Source organism: Diadema antillarum, unplaced genomic scaffold (assembly GCF_040938485.1).
Source record: "Diadema antillarum isolate AM-2024a unplaced genomic scaffold, OU_Dant_1.0 seq00000014_RagTag, whole genome shotgun sequence".
Classification (NCBI taxonomy): domain Eukaryota; kingdom Metazoa; phylum Echinodermata; class Echinoidea; order Diadematoida; family Diadematidae; genus Diadema; species Diadema antillarum.
In genome coordinates this window covers 897,046-924,112 of record NW_027271134.1, presented here as the reverse complement: position 1 = coordinate 924,112, position 27,067 = coordinate 897,046, and the positions used below count along the sequence as shown (strand labels likewise).

General features: G+C 36.4%; 1 protein-coding gene across 1 annotated transcript in view; it reads right to left on the bottom strand.

Annotated features, from left to right (window-relative positions):
- LOC139725050 (centriolin-like) overlaps window positions 1–27,067 on the bottom strand; it is a 109,170-nt gene that overhangs the window by 19,277 nt on the left and 62,826 nt on the right. Inside the window, exons 2-6 of the mRNA XM_071636138.1 lie at window positions 13,501–13,683; window positions 11,019–11,149; window positions 3,269–3,541; window positions 1,987–2,173; window positions 570–763 (exon numbers count right to left, since the gene is read on the bottom strand). Of these exons, the coding sequence (XP_071492239.1) occupies window positions 570–763; window positions 1,987–2,173; window positions 3,269–3,541; window positions 11,019–11,149; window positions 13,501–13,636 (921 nt within the window). The 5' untranslated portion in view covers window positions 13,637–13,683. The remainder of the gene's footprint in view (window positions 1–569; window positions 764–1,986; window positions 2,174–3,268; window positions 3,542–11,018; window positions 11,150–13,500; window positions 13,684–27,067) is intronic.

Here is a 27,067-nt window from a genome sequence, read left to right as displayed (position 1 = left end):
GGTCAATTGCAGCACGATGCATAGCAGATCACACGGCAGTGGGAACCCAGCGTAAGGATACCTCAATTTGTGGGGTTTTTACATCAAGATCCACCAGGTGTATCTCTGATCCATGCTTGGTCACAGTTGAAGTAATGCCACATAGGGGTTACGTGTAACCTGAAGTGATCGTTGACCTTAGAATGTAACCTTGGACAGCAACATTCATAAAATGATAATACCAAATGCACAGCACTGACCAAAATTTGGTAAAAAATTGTAGAAACTATTGGAAAGTTATTTGTCATAAGAGTTTGTACAGGTAAATTATGAAATGTGACCGTAAAAAAATGTTGACTATAATACGTGACCATGGACAGAAGCTTACAATGAAGATACCATGTGCCCCTTTCGAGCCTAAGTTTGGTCAGTCATAATGGAGGCTATGCGTAGAGTTCACATATTCGCTGGATTACAAGCAGGCATCATTTGGACTCCTTAGAGCTGCCTCCACTCTCAGAGGGTGAGAAGTAGTTGAGAAATCAAGAAAGACCATTTTAAAAATGTACCGAAATAGAATTTCGTCTCACCAACTCATCCTTTGCCTTCAGTTCATTTTCAAGCTCCTTGATCTGCTCCTGGTTTGCCTTGGTCTTCTTTTTTAACATCAGTGCCTGGTCCTCAGACTTTTTCTTCTCATCCAGGGCAGTAGTATGGTCTGCTTCAAGGGCTTGAAATCGCTTCTCTCTAGCCTCCAGTTGGATCTCAAGGTTTTCAATCTCCTCTGGGAAATGGGATAAGATCAGATTAGGGACCAGGGAAAAATGAGAGCAGCATGTACAAATCTTGAGTGGTAAAATGAAGCGGAACAGGCGTAACACACCCTAAGATTAATTATTAACATGATTTAGCTGTAGTATGTGTAAGGATGACATTGTAGGAAGCAAACTGCTGGATTCACAGCACGCTGATAGCATGTGACCCTATGGTATAAAAATTCTGGATGCCTCCATAACTGAGAATATAAAAGGGAGGCAAAATGTACTCCATAGGATCACATAATATATGTGCGTTGTGAATCCAGCCGCTTGCTTCCTAACATGGCCCCTGTTGCGCTACACTGCTAACTACACACATTTGCGTGTAAAATCTGGTGAGTAATTCATTCTAGCAAATGCTTTATGATCTTTGATCACTTTGGGATCTGGACACTTTATAACATAATTCGAATTCATTCATTTGCATACAATTTTTGTTAAAGAAGTATTTACCCTGAAAATTAGACACAATTCCAATGAATCAGTGAAGAAAAATCAAAATGATACAAGATGAATGAAAGTTAACCTGTAGAGCTAAGTTTCAATGAGTTATCAACATGGCATTCTACAGGCACCATCATGTACATAACTACGTGGACAATGTATTGATAGTACTCCTCATTTGCTTTGAGAAACTTATTTTAGTTTTTCATCATTACTATTTCAATGCTGTAATGTCAGAAAAAAAAATCATAACAATTTCACCTTTTTTTCTCCCTCATTTATATTCATAGTCACAGTATTGTTACTTTATATTCCAACCTCTATGTGAGGTACTTTCATATCATGGTGTGAGGAAAACTCTGGAAATGAGGTAAGAAGTATAGCAGCAGAAAAGTTTCACGAGGAAAATCATGTGATGTAGGGTAAGGGAACCAATGAGATACAGAGGTAGATAGAATGTGAGGAAATGATAAAGATCAGACAGAAAAATGAGGGGCATTTCACATTCACAAATCTGTGTTGCAGTCTCATCATGAATGTGGGGCTATGATTATGCCTCATCCCTCTCGTGCAATGTAAGATGATGTACATTCTAATACTTGCAACTGTGTACTATTTGCCCAATTTGGCTAAAAAAATTGTAGCTTTAAAATTATTCATTTCACTTTTTTTTTCCAATGTGACTTCCTCCTAGAAATAATTTGTTGTGTAATTACTCCCTTCAAACCTTTTCTGAGGGTCTTACCCTGAGCGAATCTTTCCTCTGCTTGAACTCGCTCCTCTCCACTGATCTGCACCCCATCCAGAACTCCAAGGGTTCTCAGGTGAAACACTGCAAGCAGGCGGTAGTGGGCCAGGTCACACAGCGGGTTACTTGACATGGACAAGCTGACAAGATCTTTTAATGGCCGCAGACGGGAAATGTCGGTAAGCTGCTAGGAAGGAACAGACAAATCAGTATTCAATTTATACTATCCTTGGAGGAAACAATAAGTATTTGTAAGTTAAGGAAATTAGTAAATCAGCTGAGTTGAACATAATTACAGTAATGTGCCTTACCATTCATTACTACATCAAACATTTGTTAGAAACATTTGCATTAGAAAAGAATGTGTGATACTGTTGTAAGTGCAGGTTGCAATAGCAATGAATGGTTTAACTGTGTCTATTTTTCATCTTGGGTGTTACTGGAAGATGACATTACAGCTGGAACATGAATAAAGATGACCTGGAGGCTTCTTTTTTTCCAAGGTGGGGTTTAACAGGGTGTAGAAAAAATGAAGAAAAAAATGTTCAAACATATATGATGCATATCTTTATGAAGTATTTAGTGATTTAGTTAAATGTAGAGACCAAAAAGCATCAATAGTGGTCAACATACATTTGAATTGCAGGGACCCCATGATTTTAGCATGATTTTAGCATTTTAACCTGATTTCTTACCTCAAACTTTGACCATATTACGACATAAAACTTCCAAAGAGAATCACTGTCAGACAGTATGTATTTCAGTTTCATCAAGGAGTTATTAACTCCTGAGTTTCATGTAGATATTTAGAGCTTTTCTTCTTCTTCTTTTTTTTTTGATATGGACAAGAAAGTGAAAATTTAGCATTCTCACTTGATCTTTGACCTTTGATCCAATGGTCCAAATCTGTTCCTGCAAAATTCTTATCTGGTAATACATGTACACACTAAAGTTCCATTAAAAAAAAAAAAAAAAAAAACTTCTTGCATTGCAGAGATACAGAGAAAATGTTGAAATTTTAAGAATTTGACATTGATCATTGACCTTTAAATAGCATCAGCGCCCACAAGTTGATAGGCATAGCTTTGTCCACTAAAACATACATACATTGTATGCCAAGTCATTTGGATACCTAAAACAGTTCTTAAGTTAAACTGTCTAGAAAATTGATTACAGACAGGATGTACCGACAGATGACTTGAAAACATAATGACTCTGGCACCACTTTGTGGCAGACGCAAAAAAAATATATATATAATAATGCTGGATGTTAACTCACAGAGAACAACATGTTGCCATCTAAGCGCAGCTCCCTCAATGCCCGAAGTTTCTTGGCCAGCCAAGCAGGGATGGCCTCAATAAGGTTGTGTGACAGGTTGAGGGTCTGTAAGTGAAGGAGGGTCTCTAGGCCCTCAATGCGAGTGATGCAGTTGCAACTCAAGTCAAGCTCCCGCAACCGAATCAGGTGGTCCAAGCGCTCAATCTTCTGGATCTGATTGAAGGACAGGTTTAGAACCTGGAGCCGCTTCAAGCCTTCAAGATTTTCTATATACTGTCTCAGCATAGGACAGAAGGGAAGTATAAAAGATGGCTTTCTTTAAAGTAGTCAAAGTGTACAGTCTGTTCAGAAAAAAAAAAAGTTATATTAATACTGACTGCTTATGAGGGTATAGAGGTGTAATTCCACACATTTACTGGATTTGCATAATCAACGTGACTGCTGGCACTGTTCCATCTATTTATGTATCTATTCTCTTTGTTTTTGCAAAATTGACGTCATGACATTTTATTGGGAAAAATTATGAATGGTAAAGAACATGTTTCAGGATTATTTTTCTTCTGGTACAACTGGTTAAAAAAGGTAAGACCATTTAATGTGATGAAAAAAAAATTAATCCTTGCCACCAGTCATAATTGTTTAGGTACAGAAAAAACCAACAACTCATATTCTTTACATACAATGCTGAGCACTGTGTTCCATGTAAATCAATCTTTAAACAGCAATACCTAGTACTGATGCTTCGCAAATTTGCTGGATGCACTTCCTTTTGGTTTGCCATAGATGTAAATGTGCATCAGTAATCACTAGATTCCACAGTAAATTTACTGGATGCACAGCTAGCCAGCTCCTGCTTTTAAAGTGCCTGAATGTTTGCACTATGTGTATGAACTCTTCTGCTAACTTGTGCTTAACAGTATTGCCTTTTCAGTGTCTAACGCCAGTGATCGCAATGATTATATGATATTGAACATGCAGCGAGCAAAAAATTGATGCACGGCTCTCAACCACTGGGACTGCAGAATTTTACCACTGTGCATTGGGTCCTTTTGTTCAAATGTATTTCTATCATCCTAGAGAAAATGACTGTGAAGCTTGGTGACAAATTTTGGTCATGTGTTTTGTACAAGATGTAATTATGTGAAATCGTCCCACCACCCCCCCCCCAAAAAAAAGAAAAAAATTTGGTCCTCCTGAGACCCCAAAAGGCCACCCTTGGATCAGACATGAACAAACTTGAATCTGCACTCACAAACATACTTACTATGACATTTTATCTCTGTCATTTTCAGTTTTAAAAAAGATTTTGTAATTTGTGGGTTTTGGGTCCCAAATGGGTTATGGTGCTCACTTTATATCCTATCTCCCTGATAAGACCTGCCAAGTTTGGTGAAAATTTTATTTTGTCTGACATCGACACGCGTGGTATGGCTATTTGTATAGTGCACAGGTCCACCCCTTCAGTACTTATGGCGCTTCAAAAAAAGAAAAGATAAAACTAACAAGAGGTTGACTGTAGTTTAAAGTGAAAACTAAGTTTCGGTAAGTGCTTGAGAACCCGTCTAGCACCATTTCATTTTTGCTTGCAATATATCGAAAGAGTCCACTAAGAAACTTACCTGGCTGACGCGGTTTGCCCGAATGATGAGTCGGTTTGGAGTATTTTGAGAAAAATAATAATAGTAGGAAAACCGACTTTTATTCCAGAAGGCTCCAGACTAACTCGGTCTCGGGAAAAATTCGACCCTACTTCAGACAATTCACACGCAGTTCGTGATCGCCACATTCTACTGGCCACTGCATAATACCAAATGAGGCCTACTAGTAACTGAATGGACAGGAAAGTGCGTGCTAACGTACAATGTAATCCTGTACAAACAAAACAAAAATGACAGCGCGCGATCCTCAGTTGCTGAGACGCGCGGTCTTTGGAGTTTTTGTTGTTGTTTATCAAGCGCCTTTGATTGTTTCAGAGGTGCTTGATAGGCGCACACTAATTTTACATGCGCGCAAAAGAGGTTTTTGATGCGCGCGTTGTAACAACTCGGACCATTACTGCGAGTAGCCAGAACACGAAGCGCTAGTTTATACAGGGCGCTCCCATAGGACAACACTGTACACAGAGGGACAACCATTACAACTCATCCCGCCGTCATCAAAGCGAAACCGAGCTATCCTCGAGTCCGAGTTTAGCCTGACCCCGTTCGGGTAAGTAGGGTTGACTGAACCTTTTTGATTAATATTTCGCATTTTCGTCGTTACCCATCGAATATCTTGTTATAACATCGTTATCCTGCACATTTCCTAAGCATACGTTCACATTTGGGAGCGAAATTTGACAACTTTTGCAGTCGTACCAGAACTTTGTTTGGGCTTTAAACTCATTCTTAAAAGGGTGACTGAATTGGGTCTCATTTTATGTAACTTGAAAGCTTATTGTAATACAAATCCATTTCTGGATGTACAGTTACTGAAATTTATTTCATTATTTCTTCTTTTTTTTTTGCAACTTTTGACTCACTTTGCCCGAGCAATTATAATATTACATCTAAATCAGCTTGTGCAATTGGATTGCAATGCCTACAACTTGCTTTTTTCAGCATGTTTTCTTACAGAAATAACCTTAAAGGGGCCCTGAAGCCCAATTAGCCTAATTTTCATGTTTAGGCCAATTTTATGTAATGTTATGTGCTGATTTCGCATTTACGACTACTTTTTGATGATTCTGATGCATGAAAGTGCTATTTTGAGAGAAGCTATAGCTCTGGGAACACCCCTTGAAATTCTGTCAAAACACGGAACGGCGCGCGTACGTCCTGACGACGCCATCTCAAGAATGATGCGAGTTCGAGCAGACGCTACTCAGCTCTATTTGCACGATGTTGTATTCAGATCTATTAGCTTTTGTTGTTCATCTACAGTGGATAAGACAACTATTTTTCTTTGAATAACCCTTTCCCAAACATGAGCGATTCATCGGATAGTAGCATGGAAGAGAGGGTGACTTTTCAAGTTCAGATTCTGAACATGCAGATGTTTGTGACAAAATTCCTGCAGTTTTGCCTAGTCCATGGTGAAGATAGCTGTCGCTCGGTTTGATGACATTGAAAGGCGGCTTGGTAACAGAGATTGGTAAACCAGACTGTTGGTTTTCATTTAACTGAATTTCTATTGGTTTTTGTAGCAAAACTGCAGTTCCCTACCTACCAATTTGCCCATTACACATACTTTCGCGGCTACTACTAGTAGTAGGCCTATTATTACCCCGATCGGCCCGGGGAGTGAGCGTTTGCTACTGTCACTGCCAGCCGAGCCTAGCCGCGCAGCACTTTGACCGCGCCTTGGCCGTAGCTATAATATGTAATGAGGCTTAGCCTCGGCATTTATCATTTTTTTCATGAGCTGAGCTAGGAACTCGAACTGCATGAGCAGAATTGAGATTTGCTTCGCTTAAAAAATAATAGAAATAAGTTCTTGGAACTTTCAGCAATCATATTTGCATAAGCATGATGTTGAATTATGGTAATGGACTATGAAAAAAAAAATCATATTTATTGTGGACAAATTATTGTGGGGAACTATGCAGTGATCGGGCTCCCACTATAAAAGCTCAGCCCTGGCGGTTTCCCAATGATGATGTATGAACAACAGCGCCTAAGGCCTGCACTGCACCAGGTTCAAGCTGATGAATGATAATATTTCATTTCATTAATTATCCCCACTCTTTATCTGATCATAAAGATTAAATGAGAAATTTCTGCGCATTCACATGAGCAGAATATTTAATCAGACCTGAAAATATTACAGCAAAATACGCGTAGATCTGTATGTGGATTTTTGTTTGTTCAGCAATTGTAATACAGTATTTTTTATGATTACGGTATCTATGTCAGCACAAGAGACAAAATCTGATCATTCCAATTTCAGAGCAAAGTCTTAATTCATTGTTACAAGTAACGTCTACTGTATTGATACTAGTATCATAATTTTGTTTTTTACTTCATCTATTTTCATTGATTTACATACATGCATTTCTCCTATCAACTCTTTGTCGGTATGCCATGGTGCAAAACCCCTGTGTGCCACATTAATCTGAGACTGCAACGTAGTCATGCTTTATGAAAGATATTCTGTTTTTCAAACCTATGTAACTTTTTTTTTTTATAGGCCTATTAGTGTTAGTTACCCTGGACATGTAATGAACATAGTTGTAGAGAAAATCCCAAGCTTTGTTTCGATGTAAATTGTATGACAAATCTATGATTTTTTTTTTCTTTCAAATTACCAATAGCTACATAATTGTAGAGGCACAGATTTTTGCACACAAAACAGCTACAGAAACCTGGAATTTACTCACAAGGCCAGTACCAAACACCGCTTAATAGTCAGTCACCACATAAAATGCAAGCTACACGTGACAGGAATAGAATCTTAAGAAACTATTCCATCTTACTGTGGAATTTGGGGATTTATCAATTAGTCTGAGCGGCTGAGGCGCAGCATCAGGATTCAGCCTTCTGATGCGTTCGTTTGATAACAATCTGGGTATGCAGCCCCACTTCGAAGGAAATGGGCGCTGCATTATTATACCAACCTTGAGCTGCTGGGCCCATCTCAGTCGGCCCTCGTCAGCTTTACTCTTGCTGTCTAAATTTTCCGTACATTTGGATCTTATGGGAAAGGAGTGAAGACTCACCCCATCCTTTGCCGTGTTACTACACCCTGCAACGATGCATTGTCTAGGCATGGTTTACAAGGTGCAGCTAAGATCTTAAACAATATTTTTCTTCAAATCAAATGTTTGACAACCCAACGTCTTGTGAGCAATCAACACACGACAACAGCGGGGTACGTGTACGGGTAAAGGTGCAATCACACATCGCCGTGCTCCGCCGAAGACCGTGTTAACACCGTACACATACCGTGGTCATCCGTCACCCATCCGCCATGAACCCCGAGAACCGCGGGGAACCACCAGAAAAATTAAACATGTTTAATTTTTCATGGCGGTCATGGCGGTTTGAAATGGACCGTGTTCACATCGCCGTTCATCGTGTTAAGAACGGCATCCTCCGTATTTGCACCGCAAGATCCGTGATAATACTGTGTTAACACCGCCATAATTTTCAAGCGAAAAGAAACAATGAACTTAAAAGAGAATAATGGCTCCGGCGACACTTCATGGCAGAGCAATAAAAAATGGAGATAAAAGCAAAGATGAACCCATAATGCAAGATCGGGCAAATATATTGAATGCTACAGTTTCCTTACTTCTTTAACACATATCAGTAACAAATAAAGTTTAATGTTCAAAAAGTTGTTAGGTATGTTGAATAGTACATCATTTACATTAAAAGGTAAGTTCATAATTTTATCAAAGCTTAACAGCTTTTAAGATGGCCAGCAACGTGTTACACACAGAAGACTTTAACCGTAAATATGTTGGGTTCTGCTTTCGTGATTATGTATGCCATTTTTGTAAGACTGCATGTTGATACAGATATGTTGAAACTTAAGAGAGTAGAGGGAAAAGCAATGTTGAAACTTGAAAAAACACTATTATTATGTTACATGAACCTGTAAGTAAAGAGGAAACTATGCACATAATACTATATGTTTCTTTGATAATGTATAATGTACATAATATGTCTTTTTTATTGACTGTTGTTAAAGACATTATTATTATATTATCATCATTACTGTTCTTATATAGCGCATAATACCTCTGGCAAGGTCTCTATGCGCTTTAGAGGGGGAACAAAAAGATAAACAGGAAAAGGTAATTTCAGAAACAGTAACATGCTGCATAAATCATCATCTACAATCACTATGTTACTATTTTAATAGTTAAGTATTTAAAAACATTTTGGACATATTGATGGAACTTGCATGTTCTATTACTTGGGATGCTGTTCCACAGTTCTGGGGCGGCATAAACCACGTTTGCCATTATGATAGTAGTTTGTCGTAATGGATCGAGGGTATCACATACAGATTCCCCTTACGATTTAGGAACTCTCCTAGGCTCATATTTCACAAGAAGCTGTGAAAGATAAGAAGGAGCAATTTTGTGAAAACATGGATAACAAGCAACAAGATCTTAAATTCAACACGCGAAATGATTATGTGAAAACTTAATTAAGAAAGAATTAAAAAAAGAGAGATGTTGAAACAAGCAAGTACTTGTACATCGTTTGATAAATAAACCTACAAATGAACAGGAAACTTTGGAAACTATTTTGGATTCTGCTTTGATATGTATGTCTTTTTAATGACAGTTAATACGGATATTTTAAAAATTAAAAGAGAAAGAGAAAAGTCACGTTGAAACTTGAAGATAATCGCTTGTTACATCACTTATATCAATCTGTAAAACACAGGGGATTACAACGTTTCATAATTTCTTTAAAATTGTGTTTACCTAACAAAGCAAAATGCTCCTTGTTGAAACCCATTGAGGACAATTGAAAGGGCTCTGATTGCATCCAACTACATGGGCTTGGCATGGACTCCTCCACCTTCCGGGACGATACGTGTTACCACCGCGTCAATCCGCATTTGCTCCGTGTTCAAAACGTGTTGAGAACGTAGTCAAAGCGCTTTCCGCCATCATTGGGACACAGTTCACGGCGGTTTGAGAACCGCCATCTAAACCGGCGATGTGTGATCGCACCTTTAGGCCGGGTATACGCGGTACGAGTGCTTCGAACATTGGCTAAATGTTGTCAGCTGTCATCTGCTACGAAAGCTTCATTCTTGAGATGACGTATGTGGTCACGTGACTTGCGTTTGTCGAAAGTTGACTTTTTTTAGGGGCGGGGCTTAGGAACTTCAAAATGTGCAATATCAGGGTGGCAAAAGTGGTTTCTCTCTCACACAGGTGCTTTCCACAAACAACTGGTAAAAGAATATCAAAGAATAAACACATCTTAGCCCTCTCAGAGCTCAAATTTGTGGATTTCAGGGCCCCTTTAATACTTAAAGATAATTATTATTCTTAATTTGTGATGAAATAATGCTACTGGTAAAGAAAAAGGATTATGAATTACCATTTGAATCCATATTTCTTCCATAAAAAAGGGGGGAACATGAATTGTGTAAATTATTAGATGATATTATAAAGTGATAGGCACAATTCAGTGATAGCATTAGCAGAAGTTGCAAATTATAGCAAATTATAAGGCTTATAAGGCTCTCCATAACTCGTCCCCTCACTACTTTGCTTATCAGTGTACATCAGCGATGACCAGGACTACTTTGTACTGGACTGACTCTCCATATTCCCACTACCCGCCTAAAAATGTATGGGGATAGAGCCTTCTCTTCTGTTGCGCCACGTCTGTGGAACACTCTACCAGTCCCCCTTCAGAATCGCAACAGCCTCAATACTTTCAAATTTGAACTGAAGACTTATCTTTTTCAGCAACTTTGTGAATGATGTGTGACACATTGTGGGAGCTGGGTGCCTTTGAATGTTTCTACAGATAAATGGCGCTATACAAACATTTCATCATCATCATCAACATCGTCATCATCAAACTGAACAACTTCTGCTAATGCTATCACTGAATTGTGCCTATCACTTTATAATATCATCTAATAATTTACACTGATTCATGTTCCCCCTTTTTTTATGGAAGAAATATGGATTCAAATGGTAATTGATAATTCTTTTTCTTTACCAGTACAAAACATACAGGAGTAAAAGTCTCTGTTCTGTAGTTCATTGCCATTTAATGAGTTTTCTTACTCTGATTTTCTTCCCATCCTCCTTTCTGACTGACAGGTGCAAAGAGAGGACATCATTGAGGCTCTCCTTGCCAGTTGCCTTCCTGATAAGTCCCTCAGTTATATAGCGAACAGGAGATTTTGCTGCAGGTTCTGTCAACAAAAAAGAGGCAATGAAAAAGAGTGGCCACTGCACAGCTTTGCATATCTCTGGTATATTATTTTTTTAAGAGAACCTGGGCATTTCTTGGTTTTCTCTTAATTCTAGGAGTTCATATGTTCAGGAACACCACAGACATCACAACTCTGAAGAATAATCCCTTTAATAACAACATTACATTATCCTTCATGCATAGCCACTTTCAAAATATTGAACAAGTGAAATTTTAGCATATTCCCCCAACAGTTGATCTCACATCTAAAAACTTTCCCTATATTATCACTGTGCAGGAATGCATCCAAAGTCTATTAATACGCTACAGTGTAAGTGTAAAATGCATTCAGTCATTTCCTGGGTATGGAGAAAACAGTGCAATTTCAGCATAAAAAGTATAATCGTAGCATTCCAACCTGACCTCTCATCCTTGACCTTGACCTCGTGACCAAAAACTTCTAAAGAGAATCAATTTCAATGTAATATTATACATGTAGACATATGTACTAAGTTTCATGACGGTACATTCAGCCATTTCCAATATATGGAGGAAAAAAGTGAAATTTTAGCATTTTTACCTGACCTTTGACCTTTCTTAAACTTTCCTTAGAGAATCTTGATTTGGCAATACATGTACACACTGAGTTTCATGATGACACATTAAAGCATTGCAGAGATAAAGGGAAAATTGTGATATCTTAGCCAATGCTGCACAGTGGCACTGGTCCGATGGTTCCTGACCGGTTGAAAATCATTGTTGGACCAGTAATTTTTTCAGGAATTGACCAGTAAAAGAAGGAAAAACTGGGTACCTTATGGTTCAACTGACAGGTCGGACCATTAGAGAAAATGGGTTAGTGTGCAGCCCTGTTTTAGTATGTGGCCTCGACCTATGACCTGCCTGCGCCAAAAGTTTAATGCCAAATATGATTCAGAGATCTCATGGTTCTCAAGTTTTGCTGTCCAAGAAACTGATTATGGATGGATGGATTATCATTACTGTAATTTTTATGACAATTATCATAATTAGTACCACCATCATTATTTTTTTTTTAATGAAATGAAGTTATTAAGGTAATTGCCTGTCATCTGTCGAAAAATATATGTTCCTTGGTATTGTCCCATTATGATTAGTTTTACTTCACTGTGACATGTAATGTTCCATTATTTCTACAAGAAGCAACACACCCAACAAAGGCTAATCTTTCCATGATCCAACTAGAAATGTCGCTAAGGCGACTGGTATGCCTCCGCCATAATGCATGATTCTCCTAATAGGTCTATAGTACATGTGGACAATGTGAGATTACATTTTCACAAAATTGGCAAAATACTAAAATGACAAGTTTGTCACAAATTGTGTTGAATGTTCACCTTCCTTGACCTAGGTTTAATTGGATGAATAGGAGAGCATGTATTTGGGGATTTAAGGACTTTAACTTGACTTTGCCCATTCGTAAGATTATGCATTGAGTAATTTTCAAGGTATGGAGAGAAAGTGCTTCTGTATTGAAAAGTACATTGTTACCATTTTCATCTGGCCTTTGACCCTAAAATTCATAGGATAATCACTGTCGGGCAGAACATGCATAAATATGTAGAAAGTTTCAAGATAACTTGAGCCACTTCTGAGATATGGAGGAAAAAGTTAGTTCAGCACTTTCCCTTGATCTTTGACCTTTTGACCTTTGAGGCAAAAAAAAAGAAAGAAAAAAAAAGTTTCCAGAGAATCTCTATTAGGTTTAAATATACATGCATACACCAAGTATTAAAAAAAAAATCCTGCTGGCAGTGCATAATTATGAGGGAAATAGTAAAATGTTGAAGTGTTGCCCTTGACCTTTGACCCCTGACCTTTGACCCCATGAACCCTAAATTCTCTAGATAATCACTGCCAGTCAGTACATATATAAATATACTATGTTCCATGAAGATACCTTGAACAATTTCCAAGTTACGGAGAAAAAGTGAAGTTTAAATATTGTTACTTGACCTATTGACCTTTGACCTCATGACCCCAAACTTTCATCAGAGAATCTTAATTGGGTAATACATGTATACACTAAGTTTTAAGAAAATATCTTCAGGCATTGCATAGATATGGTGGAAATAGTGAAATTTTACGTATTTGACCTTGACCTTTTGACCTTTGACCTTCAGCATGTGCACCCAAAAGTTGATAGGCACAACTTCACCCCCTAATACACATACACGCCAAGTTTCATTAGGATACCTCAAAAGGTTTTTTAGTTATGCTGTCCACAAAATTCATTACGGACGGACAACCCGAAAATATGATGCCTCCGGCACCACTTCGTGCCGGAGGCATAAAAAGACAAAGGGCACATACTATCTTCATGTATATCACGGCTAACTGATGAAGCTAGGATCCTGGTGGATGTAAACCTCTGTGGAGTCTTTGGGAGTTTCTTGGTTCCACCAGCACCTAGTCTCTTTCTCACAGCATTTCCTTGTGTTTTCTTCATGGCAGTTTCTTCAGCATCTTCAGTCTCCCACAAGAAGATTGACTGCCCTAGGTAGAATTTTAGGGTTGACATCAAAGTATAGAGAATCATATGAAAAATAATGAAATTCATCACCCTCAAAAATAAGATCTTCTGACTTGGCAGAGCACTTTTTTAGAGTGACTATTATTACAATCATTTCCAAGCAATTATTGTCAAAAGAAAACTATTCACCGTAGCTTTACTTTACCACTTGCCCTGTCGGGCAAGCAGATTTTCAAATTTGCTGCAAAACACTTGCCTGAACATTAATTTCACTTGCTCAAAAAGAAAGTCCAAATTACATGGAAACAATATAGACTAGAAATGTCGCTATGGCGACTGGTATGCCTCCGCCATAATGCATGGTTTTCCAAATAGGTCTAAAGCACAATGTCTTGACAATGTGTGATGACAGTTTCACATAACTGGCAAAATATTAAAATGACAGGTTTGTCACACATGCATTGAATGTTCGCTTTCCTTGAACTAGGTTTATTTGGATTAATGGCTATACTGTCTAATAAGAGTGCAGGTATCTGGGGATTTGTACCCAACTTTTGACCCTTTTATAAGTTTAAAGCAGAAGTGAAATTTAACACTTTCACTTGACCTTTGACCTTTTGGCCTTTGACTTTTGACAAGAAACTTCCCAGAGAATCTGTATTGGGTAATAAATGCATACACTAAGTTTCAAGAAAAAAATCCTGCTGGCATTGCATAGATAAGAGGGAAATAATGGCATTTTGATGAGTGGACCTTGACCTTTGACCCATGACCTTTGACCCATGACCCCTAAATTGATCACTGCCAGTCAGTGCATGTATATATACTAAGTTCCATGAAGATACCTTGAAATATCTGTGAGATATGGAGAAAAAAGTGAAATTTTAACATTTTCACTTGACCTTTGACCCTTGACCTTTGACCTCATGACCCAAAACTCTCTCTGGGGAATCTTTATTTGAAAGTTCATGTATACACCAAGTTTCAAGAAAATACCTTCAGGCATTGCAGAGATATAGGGGAAATAGTATAATTCTGAGCATTTGACCATGACCTTTTGACCTTTGACCTCGAGCGTGTGCACCCAAAAGTTGATAGGCACAACTTCACCCACTCATACATATACATGCCAAGTTTCATTAGGATACCTCTCAAAGTTTTTTAGATACGCTGTCCACAAAATTGATTACGGACGGACGGACGGACGGACGGACGGAAGGACGGACGGAAGGACGGACGGACGGACGGACGGACGGACGACCCGAAAACATAATGCCTCCGGCGACACTTCGTGGCGGAGGCATAAAAATGGTACTGTAATTTGAATTGATCTGTAAAAGATCTGAGAATGAAGGGGTTATAGAAATTGTTCTGGGAAATGAAAGCGTGTTCAGAGGTATTGAGAAATAAAGGGTTAAGAAAATGGTACTGTAATTTGAATTGATCTATAAAAGATCTGAGAATGAAGGGGTTATAGAAATTGTTCTGGGAAATGAAAGTGTGTTCAGAGGTACTGAGAATTAAAGGGTTAAGAAAATGGTACTGTAATTTGAATTGATCTATAAAAGATCTGAGAAAGAAGGGGTTATAGAAATTGTTCTGGGAAATGAAAGTGTGTTCAGAGATACTGAGAATTAAAGGGTTAAGAAAATGGTACTGTAATTTGAATTGATCTATAAAAGATCTGAGAATGAAGGGGTTATAGAAATTGTTCTGGAAAATGAAAGCGTCTATAGAGGTACAGAGAATTAAAGGGTTAAGAAAATTGTACTGTAATTTCAATGGATCTATAATAAATCTGAGAAAGGACGACTTGTAACTAGAAATTGTTCTGCAAAATGAAAGTGTGTACAGAGGTACTGAGAATGAAAGGGTTATAGAAAGGGTACTGTAATTTGGATGAGTCTACAAAAGAGCTGAGAATGAATGGGTTATATAAAATGTTCTGGAAAATGAAAGCGTGTACAGAGGTACTGAGAATTAAAGGGTTAAGAAAATGGTACTGTAATTTGAATTGATCGGTAAAAGATCTGAGAATGAAGGGGTTATAGAAATTGTTCTGGGAAATTAGCGTGTACAGAGGTACTGAGAATTAAAGGGTTATAGAAAGGGTACTGTGATTCGGACGAGTCTACAAAAAGCTGGGAATGAATGGGTTGTATAAAATATTCTGGAAAATGAAAGCGTGTACAGAGATACTGAGAATTAAAGGGTTATGAAAGTGGTACTGTATTTTGAATTGATCTATAAAAGATCTGAGAATGAAGGGGTTATAGAAATTGTTCTGCAAAATGAAAGCGTTTTCAGAGGTACTAAGAATTAAAGGGTTATAGAAAGGGTACTAATTTGGATGACTCTACAAAAGAGCTGGGAATGAATGGCTTATATAAAATGTTCTGGAAAATAAAAGAGTGTACAGAGGTACTGAAAATTAAAGGGTTATAGAAAGCGTACTGTGATTCGGATGAGTCTACAAAAGAGCTGGCAATGAATGGGTTATATAAAATGTTCTGCAAAATGAAAGCGTGTACAGAGGTACTGAGAAATAAAGGGTTAAGAAAATGGTACTGTAATTTGAATTGATCTATAAAAGATCTGAGAATGAAGGGGTTATAGAAATTGTTCTGGGAAATGAAAGTGTGTTCAGAGATACTGAGATACTGAGAATTAAAGGGTTAAGAAAATGGTACTGTAATTTGAATTGATCTATAAAAGATCTGAGAATGAAGGGGTTATAGAAACTGTTCTGGAAAATGAAAGCGTCTATAGAGGTACTGAGAATTAAAGGGTTATAGAAAGGGTACTGTGATTCGGATGAGTCTACAAAAGAGCTGGGAATGAATGGGTTATATAAAATGTTCTGGAAAATGAAAGCGTGTACAGAGGTACTGAGAATTAAAGGGTTAAGAAAATGGTACTGTAATTTGAATTGATCTATAAAAGATCTGAGAATGAAGGGGTTATAGAAATTGTTCTGGGAAATGAAAGCATGTTCAGAGGTACTGAGAAATAAAGGGTTAAGAAAATTGTACTGTAATTTGAATGGATCTATAATAGAGCTGAGAAAGGAGGACTAACTAGAAATTGTTCTCGAAAATGAAAGTGTGTACAGAGGTACTGAGAATGAAAGGGTTATAGAAAGGGCACTGTAATTTGGATGACTCTACAAAAGAGCTGGGAATGAATGGCTTATATAAAATGTTCTGGAAAATAAAAGAGTGTACAGAGGTACTGAAAATTAAAGGGTTATAGAAAGCGTACTGTGATTCGGATGAGTCTACAAAAGAGCTGGCAATGAATGGGTTATATAAAATGTTCTGCAAAATGAAAGCGTGTACAGAGGTACTGAGAAATAAAGGGTTAAGAAAATGGTACTGTAATTTGAATTGATCTATAAAAGATCTGAGAATGAAGGGGTTATAGAAATTGTTCTGGGAAATGAAAGTGTGTTCAGAGGTACTGAGAATTAAAGGGTTAAGAAAATGGTACTGTAATTTGAATTGATCTATAAAAGATCTGAGAATGAAGGGGTTATAGAAATTGTTCTGGGAAATGAAAGTGTGTTCAGAGGTACTGAGAAATAAAGGGTTAGGAAAATTGTACTGTAATTTGAATGGATCTATAATAGAGCTGAGAAAGGAGGACTAACTAGAAATTGTTCTGGAAAATGAAAGTCTCTATCGAGGTACAGAGAATTAAAGGGTTAAGAAAATGGTATTGTAATTTGAATTGATCTAAACAAGAGCTGGGAATGAATGGGTTATATAAAATGTTCTGCAAAATGAAAGCGTGTACAAAGGTACTGAGAATTAAAGGGTTAAGAAAATGGTACTGTAATTTGAATTGATCTATAAAAGATCTGAGAATGAAGGGGTTATAGAAATTGTTCTGGAAAATGAAAGTCTCTATAGAGGTACAGAGAATTAAAGGGCTAAGAAAATAGAGCTATAAAAATCTGAGAATGACGGGGTTATAGAAATTGTTCTGGAGGTTATAGAAATTGTTCTGGAAAATGAAAGCATGTACAGAGGTACTGAGAATTAAAGGGTTATAGAAAGGGTACTGTGATTCGGATGAGTCTACAAAAGAGCTGAGAATGAATGGGTTATATAAAATGTTCTGGAAAATGAAAGCGTGTACAGAGGTACTGAGAATTAAAGGGTTAAGAAAATGGTACTGTAATTTGAATTGATCGGTAAAAGATCTGAGAATGAAGGGGTTATAGAAATTGTTCTGGGAAATTAGCGTGTACAGAGGTACTGAGAATTAAAGGGTTATAGAAAGGGTACTGTGATTCGGATGAGTCTACAAAAAGCTGGGAATGAATGGGTTATATAAAATATTCTGGAAAATGAAAGCGTGTACAGAGGTACTGAGAATTAAAGGGTTATGAAAGTGGTACTGTATTTTGAATTGATCTATAAAAGATCTGAGAATGAAGGGGTTATAGAAATTGTTCTGCAAAATGAAAGCGTTTTCAGAGGTACTAAGAATTAAAGGGTTATAGAAAGGGTACTGTGATTTGGATGAGTCTACAAAAGAGCTGGGAATGAATGGGTTATAGAAATTGTTCTGGGAAATGAAATGGTGTACACAGGTACTGAGAAATAAAGGGTTAAGAAAATGGTACCGTAATTTGAATTGATCTGTAAAAGATCTGAGAATCAAGGGGTTATAGAAATTGTTCTGGGAAATGAAAGTGTGTTCAGAGGTACTGAGAATTAAAGGGTTAAGAAAATGGTACTGTAATTTGAATTGATCTATAAAAGATCTGAGAATGGAGGGGTTATAGAAATTGTTCTGGGAAATGAAAGTGTGTTCAGAGATACTGAGAATTAAAGGGTTAAGAAAATGGAGCTATAAAAATCTGAGAATGACGGGGTTATAGAAATTGTTCTGGAAAATGAAAGCATGTACAGAGGTACTGAGAATTAAAGGGTTATAGAAAGGGTACTGTGATTCGGATGAGTCTACAAAAGAGCTGAGAATGAATGGGTTATATAAAATGTTCTGGAAAATGAAAGCGTGTACAGAGGTACTGAGAATTAAAGGGTTAAGAAAATGGTACTGTAATTTGAATTGATCGGTAAAAGATCTGAGAATGAAGGGGTTATAGAAATTGTTCTGGGAAATTAGCGTGTACAGAGGTACTGAGAATTAAAGGGTTATAGAAAGGGTACTGTGATTCGGATGAGTCTACAAAAAGCTGGGAATGAATGGGTTATATAAAATATTCTGGAAAATGAAAGCGTGTACAGAGGTACTGAGAATTAAAGGGTTATGAAAGTGGTACTGTATTTTGAATTGATCTATAAAAGATCTGAGAATGAAGGGGTTATAGAAATTGTTCTGCAAAATGAAAGCGTTTTCAGAGGTACTAAGAATTAAAGGGTTATAGAAAGGGTACTGTGATTCGGATGAGTCTACAAAAGAGCTGGGAATGAATGGGTTATAGAAATTGTTCTGGGAAATGAAATGGTGTACACAGGTACTGAGAAATAAAGGGTTAAGAAAATGGTACCGTAATTTGAATTGATCTGTAAAAGATCTGAGAATCAAGGGGTTATAGAAATTGTTCTGGGAAATGAAAGTGTGTTCAGAGGTACTGAGAATTAAAGGGTTAAGAAAATGGTACTGTAATTTGAATTGATCTATAAAAGATCTGAGAATGGAGGGGTTATAGAAATTGTTCTGGGAAATGAAAGTGTGTTCAGAGATACTGAGAATTAAAGGGTTAATAAAATAGAGCTATAAAAATCTGAGAATGACGGGGTTATAGAAATTGTTCTGGAAAATGAAAGCATGTACAGAGGTACTGAGAATTAAAGGGTTATAGAAAGGGTACTGTGATTCGGATGAGTCTACAAAAGAGCTGGGAATGAATGGGTTATATAAAATGTTCTGGAAAATGAAAGCGTGTACAGAGGTACTGAGAATTAAAGGGTTAAGAAAATGGTACTGTAATTTGAATTGATCTATAAAAGATCTGAGAATGAAGGGGTTATAGAAATTGTTCTGGGAAATGAAAGTGTGTTCAGAGATACTGAGAATTAAAGGGTTAAGAAAATGGTACTGTAATTTGAATTGATCTATAAAAGATCTGAGAATGAAGGGGTTATAGAAATTGTTCTGGAAAATGAAAGCATGTACAGAGGTACTGAGAATTAAAGGGTTATAGAAAGGGTACTGTGATTCGGATGAGTCTACAAAAGAGCTGAGAATGAATGGGTTATATAAAATGTTCTGGAAAATGAAAGCGTGTACAGAGGTACTGAGAATTAAAGGGTTAAGAAAATGGTACTGTAATTTGAATTGATCGGTAAAAGATCTGAGAATGAAGGGGTTATAGAAATTGTTCTGGGAAATTAGCGTGTACAGAGGTACTGAGAATTAAAGGGTTATAGAAAGGGTACTGTGATTCGGACGAGTCTACAAAAAGCTGGGAATGAATTGGTTATATAAAATATTCTGGAAAATGAAAGCGTGTACAGAGATACTGAGAATTAAAGGGTTATGAAAGTGGTACTGTATTTTGAATTGATCTATAAAAGATCTGAGAATGAAGGGGTTATAGAAATTGTTCTGCAAAATGAAAGCGTTTTCAGAGGTACTAAGAATTAAAGGGTTATAGAAAGGGTACTGTGATTCGGATGAGTCTACAAAAGAGCTGGGAATGAATGGGTTATAGAAATTGTTCTGGGAAATGAAATGGTGTACACAGGTACTGAGAAATAAAGGGTTAAGAAAATGGTACCGTAATTTGAATTGATCTGTAAAAGATCTGAGAATCAAGGGGTTATAGAAATTGTTCTGGGAAATGAAAGTGTGTTCAGAGGTACTGAGAATTAAAGGGTTAAGAAAATGGTACTGTAATTTGAATTGATCTATAAAAGATCTGAGAATGAAGGGGTTATAGAAATTGTTCTGGGAAATGAAAGTGTGTTCAGAGATACTGAGAATTAAAGGGTTAAGAAAGTGGTACTGTAATTTGAATTGATCTATAAAAGATCTGAGAATGAAGGGGTTATAGAAATTGTTCTGGAAAATGAAAGCGTCTATAGAGGTACAGAGAATTAAAGGGTTAAGAAAATGGAGCTATAAAAATCTGAGAATGACGGGGTTATAGAAATTGTTCTGGAAAATGAAAGCATGTACAGAGGTATTGAGAATTAAAGGGTTATAGAAAGGGTACTGTGATTCGGATGAGTCTACAAAAGAGCTGAGAATGAATGGGTTATATAAAATGTTCTGGAAAATGAAAGCGTGTACAGAGGTACTGAGAATTAAAGGGTTAAGAAAATGGTACTGTAATTTGAATTGATCGGTAAAAGATCTGAGAATGAAGGGGTTATAGAAATTGTTCTGGGAAATTAGCGTTGTACAGAGGTACTGAGAATTAAAGGGGTATAGAAAGGGTACTGTGATTCGGATGAGTCTACAAAAAGCTGGGAATGAATGGGTTATATAAAATATTCTGGAAAATGAAAGCGTTGTACAGAGGTACTGAGAATTAAAGGGTTATGAAAGTGGTACTGTATTTTGAATTGATCTATAAAAGATCTGAGAATGAAGGGGTTATAGAAATTGTTCGTTAAGAAAATGGAGCTATAAAAATCTGAGAATGACGGGGTTATAGAAATTGTTCTGGAAAATGAAAGCATGTACAGAGGTACTGAGAATTAAAGGGTTATAGAAAGGGTACTGTGATTCGGATGAGTCTACAAAAGAGCTGGGAATGAATGGGTTATATAAAATGTTCTGGAAAATGAAAGCGTGTACAGAGGTACTGAGAATTAAAGGGTTAAGAAAATGGTACTGTAATTTGAATTGATCTGTAAAAGATCTGAGAATGAAGGGGTTATAGAAATTGTTCTGGGAAATGAAAGCGTGTATAGAGGTACTGAGAATTAAAGGGTTAAGAAAATGGTACTGTAATTTGAATTGATCTTTAAAAGATCTGAGAATGAAGGGGTTATAGAAATTGTTCTGGAAAATGAAAGTCTCTATAGAGGTACAGAGAATTAAAGGGTTAAGAAAATAGAGCTATAAAAATCTGAGAATGACGGGGTTATAGAAATTGTTCTGGAGGTTATAGAAATTGTTCTGGAAAATGAAAGCATGTACAGAGGTATTGAGAATTAAAGGGTTATAGAAAGGGTACTGTGATTCGGATGAGTCTACAAAAGAGCTGAGAATGAATGGGTTATATAAAAGGTTCTGGAAAATGAAAGCGTGTACAGAGGTACTGAGAATTAAAGGGTTAAGAAAATGGTACTGTAATTTGAATTGATCGGTAAAAGATCTGAGAATGAAGGGGTTATAGAAATTGTTCTGGGAAATTAGCGTGTACAGAGGTACTGAGAATTAAAGGGTTATAGAAAGGGTACTGTGATTCGGATGAGTCTACAAAAAGCTGGGAATGAATGGGTTATATAAAATATTCTGGAAAATGAAAGCGTGTACAGAGGTACTGAGAATTAAAGGGTTATGAAAGTGGTACTGTATTTTGAATTGATCTATAAAAGATCTGAGAATGAAGGGGTTATAGAAATTGTTCTGCAAAATGAAAGCGTTTTCAGAGGTACTGAGAATTAAAGGGTTATAGAAAGGGTACTGTGATTCGGATGAGTCCACAAAAGAGCTGGGAATGAATGGGTTATAGAAATTGTTCTGGGAAATGAAATGGTGTACACAGATACTGAGAAATAAAGGGTTAAGAAAATGGTACCGTAATTTGAATTGATCTGTAAAAGATCTGAGAATCAAGGGGTTATAGAAATTGTTCTGGGAAATGAAAGTGTGTTCAGAGGTACTGAGAATTAAAGGGTTAAGAAAATGGTACTGTAATTTGAATTGATCTATAAAAGATCTGAGAATGGAGGGGTTATAGAAATTGTTCAGGGAAATGAAAGTGTGTTCAGAGATACTGAGAATTAAAGGGTTAAGAAAATGGTACTGTAATTTGAATTGATCTATAAAAGATCTGAGAATGAAGGGGTTATAGAAATTGTTCTGGAAAATGAAAGCGTCTATAGAGGTACAGAGAATTAAAGGGTTAAGAAAATGGAGCTATAAAAATCTGAGAATGACGGGGTTATAGAAATTGTTCTGGAAAATGAAAGCATGTACAGAGGTACTGAGAATTAAAGGGTTATAGAAAGGGTACTGTGATTCGGATGAGTCTACAAAAGAGCTGGGAATGAATGGGTTATATAAAATGTTCTGGAAAATGAAAGCGTGTACAGAGGTACTGAGAATTAAAGGGTTAAGAAAATGGTACTGTAATTTGAATTGATCTGTAAAAGATCTGAGAATGAAGGGGTTATAGAAATTGTTCTGGGAAATGAAAGCGTGTATAGAGGTACTGAGAATTAAAGGGTTAAGAAAATGGTACTGTAATTTGAATTGATCTTTAAAAGATCTGAGAATGAAGGGGTTATAGAAATTGTTCTGGAAAATGAAAGTCTCTATAGAGGTACAGAGAATTAAAGGGTTAAGAAAATAGAGCTATAAAAATCTGAAAATGACGGGGTTATAGAAATTGTTCTGGAGGTTATAGAAATTGTTCTGGAAAATGAAAGCATGTACAGAGGTATTGAGAATTAAAGGGTTATAGAAAGGGTACTGTGATTCGGATGAGTCTACAAAAGAGCTGAGAATGAATGGGTTATATAAAATGTTCTGGAAAATGAAAGCGTGTACAGAGGTACTGAGAATTAAAGGGTTAAGAAAATGGTACTGTAATTTGAATTGATCGGTAAAAGATCTGAGAATGAAGGGGTTATAGAAATTGTTCTGGGAAATTAGCGTGTACAGAGGTACTGAGAATTAAAGGGGTATAGAAAGGGTACTGTGATTCGGATGAGTCTACAAAAAGCTGGGAATGAATGGGTTATATAAAATATTCTGGAAAATGAAAGCGTGTACAGAGGTACTGAGAATTAAAGGGTTATGAAAGTGGTACTGTATTTTGAATTGATCTATAAAAGATCTGAGAATGAAGGGGTTATAGAAATTGTTCTGCAAAATGAAAGCGTTTTCAGAGGTACTAAGAATTAAAGGGTTATAGAAAGGGTACTGTGATTCGGATGAGTCTACAAAAGAGCTGGGAATGAATGGGTTATAGAAATTGTTCTGGGAAATGAAATGGTGTACACAGGTACTGAGAAATAAAGGGTTAAGAAAATGGTACCGTAATTTGAATTGATCTGTAAAAGATCTGAGAATCAAGGGGTTATAGAAATTGTTCTGGGAAATGAAAGTGTGTTCAGAGGTACTGAGAATTAAAGGGTTAAGAAAATGGTACTGTAATTTGAATTGATCTATAAAAGATCTGAGAATGGAGGGGTTATAGAAATTGTTCTGGGAAATGAAAGTGTGTTGAATTAAAGGGTTAAGAAAATGGAGCTATAAAAATCTGAGAATGACGGGGTTATAGAAATTGTTCTGGAAAATGAAAGCATGTACAGAGGTACTGAGAATGAAAGGGTTATAGAAAGGGTACTGTGATTCGGATGAGTCTACAAAAGAGCTGGGAATGAATGGGTTATATAAAATGTTCTGGAAAATGAAAGCGTGTACAGAGGTACTGAGAATTAAAGGGTTAAGAAAATGGTACTGTAATTTGAATTGATCTGTAAAAGATCTGAGAATGAAGGGGTTATAGAAATTGTTCTGGGAAATGAAAGCGTGTATAGAGGTACTGAGAATTAAAGGGTTAAGAAAATGGTACTCTAATTTGAATTGATCTTTAAAAGATCTGAGAATGAAGGGGTTATAGAAATTGTTCTGGAAAATGAAAGTCTCTATAGAGGTACAGAGAATTAAAGGGTTAAGAAAATAGAGCTATAAAAATCTGAGAATGACGGGGTTATAGAAATTGTATAGAAAGGGTACTGTGATTCGGATGAGTCTACAAAAAGCTGGGAATGAATGGGTTATATAAAATATTCTGGAAAATGAAAGCGTGTACAGAGGTACTGAGAATTAAAGGGTTATGAAAGTGGTACTGTATTTTGAATTGATCTATAAAAGATCTGAGAATGAAGGGGTTATAGAAATTGTTCTGCAAAATGAAAGCGTTTTCAGAGGTACTAAGAATTAAAGGGTTATAGAAAGGGTACTGTGATTCGGATGAGTCTACAAAAGAGCTGGGAATGAATGGGTTATAGAAATTGTTCTGGGAAATGAAATGGTGTACACAGGTACTGAGAAATAAAGGGTTAAGAAAATGGTACCGTAATTTGAATTGATCTGTAAAAGATCTGAGAATCAAGGGGTTATAGAAATTGTTCTGGGAAATGAAAGTGTGTTCAGAGGTACTGAGAATTAAAGGGTTAAGAAAATGGTACTGTAATTTGAATTGATCTATAAAAGATCTGAGAATGGAGGGGTTATAGAAATTGTTCTGGGAAATGAAAGTGTGTTCAGAGATACTGAGAATTAAAGGGTTAAGAAAATGGTACTGTAATTTGAATTGATCTATAAAAGATCTGAGAATGAAGGGGTTATAGAAATTGTTCTGGAAAATGAAAGCGTCTATAGAGGTACAGAGAATTAAAGGGTTAAGAAAATGGAGCTATAAAAATCTGAGAATGACAGGGTTATAGAAATTGTTCTGGAAAATGAAAGCATGTACAGAGGTACTGAGAATTAAAGGGTTATAGAAAGGGTACTGTGATTCGGATGAGTCTACAAAAGAGCTGGGAATGAATGGGTTATATAAAATGTTCTGGAAAATGAAAGCGTGTACAGAGGTACTGAGAATTAAAGGGTTAAGAAAATGGTACTGTAATTTGAATTGATCTATAAAAGATCTGAGAATGAAGGGGTTATAGAAATTGTTCTGGGAAATGAAAGTGTGTTCAGAGACACTGAGAATTAAAGGGTTAAGAAAATTGTACTGTAATTTGAATTGATCTATAAAAGATCTGAGAATGAAGGGGTTATAGAAATTGTTCTGGAAAATGAAAGCGTCTAAAGAGGTACAGAGAATTAAAGGGTTAAGAAAATTGTACTGTAATTTGAATTGATCTATAAAAGATCTGAGAATGAAGGGGTCATAGAAATTGTTCTGGAAAATGAAAGCGCCGAAAGAGGTACAGAGAATTAAAGGGTTAAGAAAATTGTACTGTAATTTCAATGGATCTATAATAGAGCTGAGAAAGGAGGACTAACTAGAAATTGTTCTGCAAAATGAAAGTGTGTACAGAGGTACTGAGAATGAAAGGGTTATAGAAAGGGTACTGTAATTTGGATGAGTCTACAAAAGAGCTGGGAATGAATGTGTTATATAAAATGTTTTGGAAAATGAAAGCGTGTACAGATGTACTGAGAATTAAAGGGTTAAGAAAATGGTACTGTAATTTGAATTGATCTATAAATGATCTGAGAATGAAGGGGTTATAGAAATTGTTCTGGAAAATGAAAGTGTGTTCAGAGATACTGAGATACTGAGAATTAAAGGGTTAAGAAAATGGTACTGTAATTTGAATTGATCTCTAAAAGATCTGGGAATGAAGGGGTTATAGAAATTGTTCTGGGAAATGAAAGTGTGTTCAGAGAAAATGGTACTGTAATTTGAATTGATCTATAAAAGATCTGAGAATGAAGGGGTTATAGAAATTGTTCTGGGAAATGAAAGTGTGTTCAGAGATACTGAGATACTGAGAATTAAAGGGTTAAGAAAATGGTACTGTAATTTGAATTGATCTATAAAAGATCTGAGAATGAAGGGGTTATAGAAATTGTTCTGGGAAATGAAAGTGTGTTCAGAGATACTGAGATACTGAGAATTAAAGGGTTAAGAAAATGGTACTGTAATTTGAATTGATCGGTAAAAGATCTGAGAATGAAGGGGTTATAGAAATTGTTCTGGGAAATTAGCGTGTACAGAGGTACTGAGAATTAAAGGGTTATAGAAAGGGTACTGTGATTCGGATGAGTCTACAAAAAGCTGGGAATGAATGGGTTATATAAAATATTCTGGAAAATGAAAGCGTGTACAGAGGTACTGAGAATTAAAGGGTTATGAAAGTGGTACTGTATTTTGAATTGATCTATAAAAGATCTGAGAATGAAGGGGTTATAGAAATTGTTCTGGGAAATGAAAGTGTGTTCAGAGGTACTGAGAATTAAAGGGTTAAGAAAATGGTACTGTAATTTGAATTGATCTATAAAAGATCTGAGAAAGAAGGGGTTATAGAAATTGTTCTGGGAAATGAAAGTGTGTTCAGAGATACTGAGAATTAAAGGGTTAAGAAAATGGTACTGTAATTTGAATTGATCTATAAAAGATCTGAGAATGAAGGGGTTATAGAAATTGTTCTGGAAAATGAAAGCGTCTATAGAGGTACAGAGAATTAAAGGGTTAAGAAAATTGTACTGTAATTTCAATGGATCTATAAT